This window comes from Belonocnema kinseyi, chromosome 6, assembly GCF_010883055.1.
Source record: "Belonocnema kinseyi isolate 2016_QV_RU_SX_M_011 chromosome 6, B_treatae_v1, whole genome shotgun sequence".
NCBI classification, from domain to species: domain Eukaryota; kingdom Metazoa; phylum Arthropoda; class Insecta; order Hymenoptera; family Cynipidae; genus Belonocnema; species Belonocnema kinseyi.
Genome location: NC_046662.1, coordinates 137,443,624 through 137,455,092, shown reverse-complemented (window position 1 = coordinate 137,455,092; position 11,469 = coordinate 137,443,624). Strand labels below are relative to the sequence as shown.

Sequence of the window (11,469 nt, the reverse complement as noted above, 5' to 3'; positions counted from 1 at the left end):
GTGATAATAAGAGTTATTTTCCAGCTTATTTTATAATCATTACTTGGAATTCTTTTAAAATATCTTTCATTATCTGTTACACTAAGAAAAAGAGGGAGTCAAGGAATATTTTGTCACGTTAGACCGGGGAAAGGGGGTTCCAAAAATGTCAAACTGTGTCATCAGGGGGTGGGTGGGTCCATTTTTATGAAAATTAGCTTCATGTTATTTATGGATTGTCCCCAGCCAAACACCTTAGCTTGTCCAGCTTTTTTAAATTCTAGCTAAATTTTAACCTTATGCGAGTTAGTATACTTAAATTGAAAAGAAAATCGAATACTTTTTGGGGGTTATTTTATTCAATGTCTTCAAACGCATGACTTGGTATAATAAAGTCACTAAAAGAATGATAATTATTGTAATAATTATTATATAGAGTTTACCTGCGAGTCGGATCGAGTTACTTGAGCTTGAGTAATCGCAGTAGGTATTATGGCATCTTGAGCAATACTCGTAGACTTATCAAAGGGATTGAATCGAAGAGGAGCATCAGAGTAAGCCGAATTTTGCGGACTTCTAGGTGGAGGTGCAATTATAGGAACTGGATCACCTTCAATTGTATGCATTTGATCGGTTTCTTTGGGCCTAAATAAAAACAAATTTGTAAGTAGATTTTACTCATAAAATAATTCAGAATATACACATAATTACTATAGCATTGTGGTGCCTTAGGTAATACATTAAATTCAAATCGTGTTTTTAAGACAGAACTAGTATCTAATTCAACACGTGAGCAACCACACTTAGGGCCTAAAATATAAAATTGTTTTTTAAATAAGGTAGAAAATCAGAAAGCGCGCGGGGCTAAGGGTCGAGTAATCATGTCAAATGCCTTAAAGTTGGTTTAACTAATTGGGATAGAAACAATAATACATAACGCGACATAGCATAGAACTGAAGAAAACGCTAGGTATACGACGGACAGGCATTGTTTTCATAAGCAATTGGATTGCTTAGAATTTCAATAACTATTCATAACTTATTTGGCATCATTACATTGATATTTTTAATGCTAAATTCCTCAGCAGTTCTATATTTTTTATTTGCCGAGAGAAAGCTGATGTCATATTTCTTCTAAAAATTAAACAAAAAACGCAAGTCTAACGTTGATCGGTCGCCAATTCTATTATGTTTAAACATTCTATAACTACGTGTCACTTGTTTGCGATCATTTCTTTGATATTATTAATTTCATGCCACCTCCAAAAAAAAATAAGAATTTAATGACCAAATTTGGGCCACAACGAACAATAAAAAAATTCTCCTATTGTAATCTGAATTTCTTTAAATTTCAGACAAAAATAAAAAAAAAGGAAGGAAAAATGAAAAGGCAACCAACCACATCCCGTTCCTTCTTTTTTTAATTTTCATTATTATTAAATTACAATGAAAGAATATTGGAAATTATAAACACACTAGAAATATCAGTCATAAATTCATACGTCTAGTCGGGGAGCTAACTAGATAAAACAGCCTCGATTCGATGCCCAAGATCAAAGCTCGAAAGTTGTAAGAAAAACATTAATACATCATCAAATGGCTACTCTGCCGGTCTGAAATTTTTGCGTATGAAAATGGCAGCCGGTTTTCTACAATGTAAAATTTGCAAAAAAAATCAATCAGGTGGTCGCGTCAACTTTGTTTAAAAACATTCTTCAGATTTGAACTAAGAGCGGTTCAACAATGGCAGAAGTTTAGTCGTTTAGAAAACCCTTGGCAGAAGCGAATGAAAAGTCCCGGGAAACCCCCTCCAAAACTTTATACGGTTCTGGCTGCTAAAAACCGAACGACTGTTTTAAAATTGGACGTGCAAGAAAAAATTGGACTTTTACAGCGAGTTTTAATCGTATCGTGATGATTTTTTTACATGCTCATCATTTATGATTGAGAAAGTATTAGAATTGTCGAAAATTTGACATCACACTTTTTCAACGGATCTCCACGTTTCGAGACCCTCTGAATCCGAAAATCAGGTTTTCACGATGGCGTCTGCCTGTCTGTCCGTCCGGCCGTCCGTCCGTAAACACGATAACTCTCGAAAAAATGAACGAATCCAATTCATCTTAGGCACGCTTTTTTTATGTCCTAAAAAAAAGGAAGAGTTCGTGAACCAGCCGTTTTTGATAAAAATTCAAAATGTGAGCGCATTTTGAAAATTTTTGAGACCACTTTTTTCTAAATTTGAAATATCTATTTACGGATATTTATAGTATTAAAAAAAAAACTTATCCTAATGACTTTTTTCGTTAAAAAAAAATTTCAGAGTTATAGCGTTTCAAATTTTTTTAATCAACCGAAAATCAAAATTTGAAGCCGAAAAACGCACGATATGAAAAAAAGTCAACTAAAGAAAAACATTTGTTATTGAAAGCCCTACAAAATTATCATAGCCAATTTTTGGATTTTCTTCAGAAATCGAAAATTCAAATTTTAATTGCACAAAAAATAATGAAAAATAAAAAATTCCATTTTGTGGACAAACTATGTAGGATACAAAAAAAGATAAATGAAAAAAAATGGTTATTCCAAAAAGATCTACAACTTCGTTAAGAATCAATTCTTGATAGGAGGCGTACTTTTTGTTTTATTCGTGCAAAATAACGTTGAAAAAAATAATAATAAAAAATGTGTGGAAAAACGACGAAAGTTACGAGAAAAAAAATTTAACAAAACCTGTTTGTAAATGCCTGTCGGAAAACGAGCGCGCAGCGCGAGTGTCACGATGAGAATGTGTACCTCAAAGCCTACAGAGCTTTGAGAAACTTAATCTTTGACTATACTTAATGAAGTAGACAATTCAGAATATGAAGACGCATATAAATACTGCCATCTAAAAGAGATCTTTTTGATAAAGTTTTTTTCAAACATTACAAATGCAAAGAATAAATATCCGAGCGCGAAGCGCGAAGTAACCTGTTATCGAGCGAACAATCGTGTATTAAAGTTGACATTTTGACAATCGTGTATTAAAGTAAAGTTGACATTTTCCACTATATTACTTCTGCCGAGGATTTTGCATTATGCTAAAGTTCCGCCATTACACAGTAGCTCTTAGTTGAAGTCTGAAGAATGTCGGGGAACAAGCTGGGGGCGCAAACCGTATAAATTTTTGGAGGTTTCCCGGGACTTGTCATTCGCTTCTGCCAAGGATTTTCCAAACGAATAAACTTCTGCCATTATTTCACCGCTCTTATTTGAAACCTTAAGAATGTTTTGAAATAAATTTGACGCGGCCACCTTATTGATTTTTTTTGCAAATTTTACATTGTGATAAACTGGCTGCCATTTTCATACGCAAAAGTTGCAGACTGGCAGAGCAGACATTTGATGGTGTATTAATGTTTTTCTTACAACTTTCGAGCCTTGATCATGGGCACCGAATCGAGGCTGTTATACGTAGCTAGCTTTTAGACTAATCAGAAATAAATGAAGTAAAAGAAAAACAAGATTCATGAAACCTCACCGTTAAATGTAATTGATCATATTAGCATAACTTTTGTTTAATTTATCTAAATCATTTTTTAAATTATTAGATAGCTTTATTTGTTTTTTAATATTAAGCACTTCCAAGAATTCTCTCATTACTTTCAATATGATAAATTTTAATATTATCCCAGTCAAACTTATGATCAACATCGACAAATTTCTTTATATACCTAGCAAGAACACTCATATAACAGAGTCCTAAACGTACATCACTTTTGTGTCTCTCTTTCCTAGTATTAAAAAGTCTGTCTTTCCCAAGTTATTCATCTTACAGATCCTGCAAGTTATCTTGTAGACAACATCAGCTTTTTCAAAACTATCTAAAGGATCTTTGCAAAAATTTATCATTAAATGCATTCCAACTGATATACGAAAAATATTATGAATTTTAAACTATGAACTATATTCCGTTAACTCTTTCTGGTTATCCTGTACGGAATGTGAAATGGGACAAACGTAGAGCTCTGTCAAGTAAGTTTTTGATTACTGCAATTTTTTTCCTTGACCGTTTTTTAATCATTATTTTTCTAAATTCCCAGCTAGTTTTAATATTGTGTTTTGAAGTTGAGATAGAGTCTTTGATAATCAAATTGAAGTTTTTTTCTAATAATTTAGTAGGAATATCAATAGTTGAAAAAACTATTTTTATTCGCTGTGGTCCAAATTTGGTCATTGGATTCTTGTTTTTTTCAGGAGTCTGAATCAATTTGATTGTCGGATGTTGAATAGGTTTTTTAATTTGGATTTTAGTCTTGTTTACATTTCTTAAACTTTAATTAATAATTCGTCTCTTTCATTGATTTATATCGACAATGGTTTTCCAGGTAGTTAATGTCATATTTTTTCTGGACAATTTCTAGAAATTGTAAGTCATATGTTGGACATTCTCAAGAAAGGAGTGGGGCGGAATATCTGCAACTAATTGTTTCTCAGTACAATTTCAAACTTATTGTGTTATATTAAATTATGAACAACCAAAAGTGCTCAAGTGTCGAATAAGTACTTATCTACGCAGCATTCAAGAAGTTGAGAAATAAGTAGCAGATAAATCAAGAAATACTTGAGAAAGCAATTGTGCGAGATCTAACAACAAATCTCAACTATCTGAATTTAATTGAAGAAAAAAAAATAATTTTGAAAATCTAGCCGAACTTAGATGTGTAGAAGATCTTCTAGCATCGAAAAAGCTAAATGATCTGGAGAAAACAAAAATGATATTACGTGTGTGAGTTAGGTGGATACGGAAGATGGATCCAGAATCATTATTGACGATGAAAATATTTAAGAAATGAAAAAAATATGTGACGAGATTTATTTATCAATAGAGTATCTTGAAGGAAATTATAATACATCTAGTTTGTAAAAAAGTGAATAGAAAATAAATTCAGTTTCAGTGCTTTTTCTATAAACTTTAGAAAATGGTTTTTGCACCTCACAATCAATTAATGCTTACCTCCACATTTTACTTGATGCATCATTAACTGTAAAAATTATTGTATTTTTTACATTTATTAGCCCTAACCTATTAGCTTTAATATTTAAAATTTCTATCAAGTGTTCCACGATGCACTAATCTTGTTGAGATTTAAAGATTGGAGGAAAATCAAATGTATTTTACAGACATTGAATCATTTTTCAAGGCTGGATTGAATGCAAGAATGATTAGATCTACTAATTTTAATCTAAGTTTTGTTTCCATCATTGTGGTAATTTTGTATCCTTGGAGCAAAAAGAAATAAAACGTTCATATTATCCTTTTTTAATTCGCGATTTTACATTGCGCTTCCTGAAGGAAAACAGCCTGTGAATCAATCAACGTTTTTGTGAATTGTCAGTGAAGCAGTTTTAATGATCTAAATACTTTATAAATAAAACTATCGCAAACATATTTTTAGTGTAAAATTAATTGAACATATATTCAGAATTAAAGATAAGCATTCAATAATATAAAGAGATTATATACGATGTACAAATTGAAGAAACGTACATTTAATTAAAACAGGTTAAAACATTTATTTTTATATTCTTACCACTGCCTCCTAACAACTACACATTCATCTACACCTTATCTCTAAGCAGCTCGCTTTTATAGCCTAGCATTTCTCGCTTCGCCTCACCTCGCCACGCTTCGCACGCATGTCGCTATTTTCTCGCTTTGCCTCGAATTGCCTGCCTCTCCTTCCGCGGCTGACACCTAATCCTTATCTACTATTTACAACATTTTCAGTTTTCTTACACCTACTTCCTCTCCTATTTACACTCTTTTCTCCTCCATTCCTCTTTCTACTTCCTTCTCCCCTTCTCCATCTTACCCAACACCCCGTTCACCCATGATATTGCCCTTTTGTCTGCCCTTTCATGCCACAATACCTCCATGCTTATCTCACTCCTTTCCACCTCTTCACACTCCTCCAACCAGTACTCCACTTTTGCACCTCCCTTCCCGCAAAATTCACATATCCTCTTCTTCCTAGAAAGCCAGAACCTATTAGAATCCTCCATGCACCCGCATCTCATTCTCGCTATAAGTTCCTGACTTCCTTTCTCACACAAATGTTTTGCTCTCTCCCTTAGCATAATCCACACATGGTTCCAGTTGAATCTTGACTCTCTTATTCTCTCCTCTCTTTCTGCCTTCTCTCTTTCCATACCATTCTTTTTAACCATCCCATATACCCTTTCTCCCTCCTCGTGCATCCTTCTCATTTCATCTATCTGTAATCTATTCGTTCTAAAATACCTTTTCCTTTTGAACTTCATTTTTCCACCCCTGCGTCTGTTCTACTTCTCGCACCAACACCAACCAATAATCCCTAAACTCGTTATTCCTGCCTGCCTCCTGACAATATATTTGGCGAATTCCTTGCCAACCCAAGTGTCCATTTTGCATACATTTCTTGGATCCCCTTTACCTCCTCCCTTACCTTCCACACCTGTATTCCATAAAATAGGACACTCATCACTAGTGAATCAAACAATTTCACTCTCCTTACCAAATAATCTGTGAACAACCTCTTTCCCAGACCCCAAACCTGTCTCATCGCCACATTTGCCCTCCTTACTGTCTCTTCTATATGACCATCCACTCCCCGATTCCTCCAAAATAAAAAGCTCAGGTACAAAATATCTTTCACCTCCTGTACCGCTTTTCCCTTCCAACTTCCACTTCTCTGCCTTAACTCTCCCACCTCCTTTTCTGAACTCCATAATCTTCGACTTTTCCGCATTAAACTCTAACCTATTTTTATCCAAGCATCTTCTTAACCTTTTCATCATCTCCTTTAAAGTCTCTTCGCTATTTGCCAGCAGCACTATGCCATCTGCATATGCGAGTGACCATATCCAGACTCCTCCTAACCTAACTTCTCCTACCACTCCGGCATCTAGCTTACTTTCCATATCCGCGATTAAAATTGCAAAAAGCGTTGGGCTAAGTGGGCACCCTTGCCTTAACCCCGTACCCATCCAGAAACCCCCCTACGAGTCCGTACGCTTTTTTTAAAGGGACTCTCTAGCGCACTTTTCTCCGGACTCTCATTGCTGTCTCTTTTCCTTTTCAATCGATCATCCCCCTTACTTGCGCTAGACGCTCTCTCTCTAGCCTTGTCGTTTCCTTCGTTCCGGGTTTTCCCTCTCTCTGACGCGCCACTCGACACAAGTTCACGCACAGCTGGCCGCCGTGGCCTATTGGCCATTTAGTCCCCATCGAATTCACTACCAGCACTGCTAGTACTCTCGCTGCTCATCTCCCGCTCTTCCGTCAGTAACTGCGCCCTATCCATGCAGAAAAGTACCTACTGTACCCAACAGATGTCTCTCGAAGCCGTTGCTGGTTACCGCCCCAAATTTTCCCTTTCTTCGCACTATTTAATTCCTCACAGCCCCTGCAGACATCCTTTTCTCTCCCTTAATATGCCCAGCTGTACGACAACCACCCTTGTCAACCTTGAAGACGCTAACTCCTAAACACAAAACTACCCCGCTCCCTTGCCAACCTACCTCACTTTCTCAATTGAGCTTAATTCAACCCCACAACTACATTCAAAATTAAGTTTTAACTCTCTAATTGACCCCTCGCAAACCTACTTACCTCCTAGGCGTCCACTCTCACACTACACTTACATCTTCCACCAACATGCAAGTCTATTTTTGTAGTAAATACATACAGTCATGACAAAATTCTGTTCCTTTTGCAAATACAAACTACTCATTCAAATTTTGTCAGATTTATCAGAGCCCAATCATTGTACATATGATTTATTCCCTGGATTCTTAACGATTTTCTCCGCAAGGTAATTATCAGAGTGTTCACTTAAAAGTTCGTGCTCATAAAAGCTACCGATAAAAAGCTGATCCTTATAGTCTTTGAGAATATATTAATAACTATGTTTTATAAATATTTTCTGTTTTCCAATGCTAACCATTTATAATTTCCCTGTAAACTGTAAACGTTTTGAGACCTTCTGCAGCCGAAAATAAAGTCTTTATGATGACGTCTGTCTGTCTGTATTTTCATAAACATGATAAATCTCGGAAAAATGTACGGGTTAAATCGAAAATGCTATGCAAAAATAGAATATTTTAATTTTACGCCAAGCAACGACAAATTTATAAAAGAAGATTGAGTGAGAAATTAAAGGTTTTAAAAATATCCACTATTTTCTCCTTAACCATTTTTTGATAGGACTTGTTTTTTTTGGTTGTATGCATCTAAAATTAATAATTAAAAATTTGTAATTTTAAGCCAAACGAGGACAAATACATAACAAAGTTAAATAGAAGAATCATAGATATATAAAAGATTCATTATGTTTTCTTAGCTATTTTTGGATAGGACTAAAGATTTGTGTTTTAATTATCGAAATATTCAAGAAAGGGGAAATTTTTAATACTGAATAGCCCATAATTTTTCATGAAGCTTTTGCTCATTGTAAAGTGTATGCGCATCAGCCTTAAAACTCCTCCAACTTTAACAACAGTGATGAAATTCGAATTTCTGTACAAAATCAAAATCATTGTGTGTTACCAAGCTGAAATTGACTTCACATTGAAGAAAGGTTGACTAATGCTTTTTAGTGGAAATTCAGTTACTAATAAAGTTTTAGTTAATAATGCAATACATAATTTATTCCAAGAGACCAGATCCCAGATAACAATTATGCTGCAACATTTCAGCATCAGGCCGTGTTGACACACAATACATGCACAGTAGGGTGGTCAAAAAATCCGACATTCGAACAGGGGGCATGCCACCCCCCCCCCCATTTTATGAGGTTGCAAACCAAAATTCCCTCCGAGTTTGAGCCAAATCGGTTAATATTAAGACGTGCCGCAAAGGCCCTGAAAATTTCATGAGATTAACATGGGGAAATTTTGGTTTTCGGAAAAATGAAATTCAGGTTCCTGAATTTAAACTTAGCTTGCGGGAGATATTAGTTCAATTTGATACCGTGAATCAATTTGCGAGGTGAGTGCGTCCTGTCAATTTCCATTTCTTTTGATGTCCGAGGTATTAAATAACGTTTTCGGAGTTAATAAAATAAATACATTTTTTTCATAGCTATATGCTCTTCATAGGCAGTCTCGATCGAGTCCATCGGCAAGATACCAGCATGCCGTGTCGGTAGGGCCACATCCTCAAAAAATTTAAAATAAATTGTAAAAGCACCCTTTTAAAGAGCAATCCTGCAACGGTAAGCTATTTCAATTTGTAACTAAATAATTTGAAATATTGCAATCTAAAATTATCAAACACTTTCAATAAACAATTCTTTTATATAAATATCTCTAAATTTCTAATTATATAATATACTGAATACTGAAAATTTAAATAGTCTTAGCTATTACGGTTTTAGATATTTTTGAAATTGCGATTAGCCCTTTGAAGAACATCATAGCATAAATAACACCCTTCTTTTTGAAATTCTAGATTTATACATCTTTTATTCTTTGACTTTGTACAATAAAAAAATATTTATCAATTTCTTTAATAAAATTAAGATTTTTTAGCAATTTTGTAGACTAAATAGCACTCTTTTTCAATTAAGAAATCACAACAAAAATCAGATTTTATAATGTTGCTTATTTTACTTCTTTTTACTCTAAATCAATTATTAGATGAAAGAAGTTTGATTCTTATAAAAAAAGTATTAAAACAGTTTTAAAAAAAGTTTTAAAAGCCATTAAAAAAATTCAGAGGTTTTAATGGTTCAATACTCGTATGCTAAAGAAACGCTATAAATTTGAAATTAGTCTGTTTTTTCATGTTTGACTTGCAATTATTTAATTTGAAATGTTATAAACCGTAATTGTGAAAAATAAATAAAATATTAAAATTAATTTATATTTTAATCCAAAAACACTTGCATACTTTAATATAAACGCAGCTGAAAATATTGAATTTAAAATTCGTTCAATTCAGGATATATTGCGTAAAAAAACATGAAAGCAGAGGATCAACGTTGAAAAGAAGCGAAGAAAGTGACTCGCGAAATTGCAATAAGCATTTAAAGCGGTGCTTTTTAACATTTTTACCGCCGCAATTTAAACTTTTTGCTTTCACATTAGAGCAATTTCGAATCACAGACTGTTATTTTTGACCTAAAATAAAATATTCAACTAAAATTGTGAAAATTCGAATAATAAGTCTGCATTCTAAAAATGAGTCAAATTTTAACGTTCAAATTCGAGTTGTCAAATTAAAGGTTCAAGAAATAAAAATTTTCACAATTAGTGTTATGTAAATTGTATTGGAATCTAAAAAGTGTATAATTAGTTCGAAATCGAAAGCTATGCAGCAAAGATAAAGAATATCTTGCATACAGCTTGGTCATCCGCCAATGAGAAAACCAGCGCTCGACATCGTAGGTCGGTGAGGGCAGCACCTCGATATGGCACCCTTTTAATTTATGTGCTACAAAGCCTTTGAAAATGTCCTATCCTATCTATCCTATCTATCCAAAATCTTTGTGAAATCATTAAAATCTTTTATAAAGTATTGGATTTCCCAGGAAAAATAGTTTATTAACGAAACATTTAATAGTTAATATCACAACCAAAAATATTTGAATTTGAAATAAAAAACAGGTAAATTCAGCCCAAAAATACTGATGGTAGCGGGTTATTATTTCATTTTAATGTTTCTTTACTTAAATTTAAATTGTTCTTTCTTAAATTAAAAGCACTTAATTTTATAGCCCTATTAATTGGTCCTTTTATTAAGCCAATATTTTGACTGAATTCATGATGTGAGTTATAGTTTAGATATTGGCCAGACCATGTCTGTTTTCTAAACCAATCTGTTAAAATGTTTCCTTCATGTGTTCTCTTAATGAAAATGTCTAACAATTGTTATGGTATTATTATTTTCAATTTCATGTCTCTACAGTTTTTTTTTTGTAATCATTGAAATTAGAAGCAACAATCACATTTCCTTTATCAGCTTTGACAAATATAAGGTCCTTATTATTTGATTGAAACTAAGGATCTAATACCCGGATACTGTTTTAAAAATTAGCTATAACATTATTAACAGGAATTTTTTTGTGATTAAAAGGAATTCCATAATTTTCCCCCAAGGCAATAGTCTCAACAATATGATCTGGAATTTGTTTATTTGAAATATTTTTGAAGCATTTTTCGATCCTAACTTTCTTAAGTTCGTGATAGCGTTGAAAAATATTAGGGGCCATCCATATACCACGTGGACAATTTTTCACCACTTTTTGACCCCCTCCCCCTCTTGGACAGCCGTGGGATTTTGAAAGACACCCCCCTAACCTGTCCACGTTGACGTATTTTATGAAAATATAGATATTATTCGTCTTAAAAGCACAATATAAAAAATTCGAGTGTACCTTGAGTATACCTTGTCTGATTTCAGTATATTTTTCACAGATTTAGGGGAACGATGGTCCGCGTGGATTCTAGCCCCCCCCGCCCCCT

The 11,469-nt window shown here is 33.8% G+C and overlaps 1 protein-coding gene across 1 annotated transcript in view; it reads right to left on the bottom strand.

Moving 5' to 3' along the window:
* The window catches only part of LOC117175622 (protein stoned-B), a 320,808-nt gene that overhangs the window by 243,444 nt on the left and 65,895 nt on the right, over positions 1-11,469 (bottom strand). The window contains exons 3-5 of the mRNA XM_033365331.1: positions 6,519-6,763; positions 6,320-6,458; positions 423-624 (exon numbers count right to left, since the gene is read on the bottom strand). Coding sequence (XP_033221222.1) covers positions 423-624; positions 6,320-6,458; positions 6,519-6,763 — 586 coding nt within the window. The remainder of the gene's footprint in view (positions 1-422; positions 625-6,319; positions 6,459-6,518; positions 6,764-11,469) is intronic.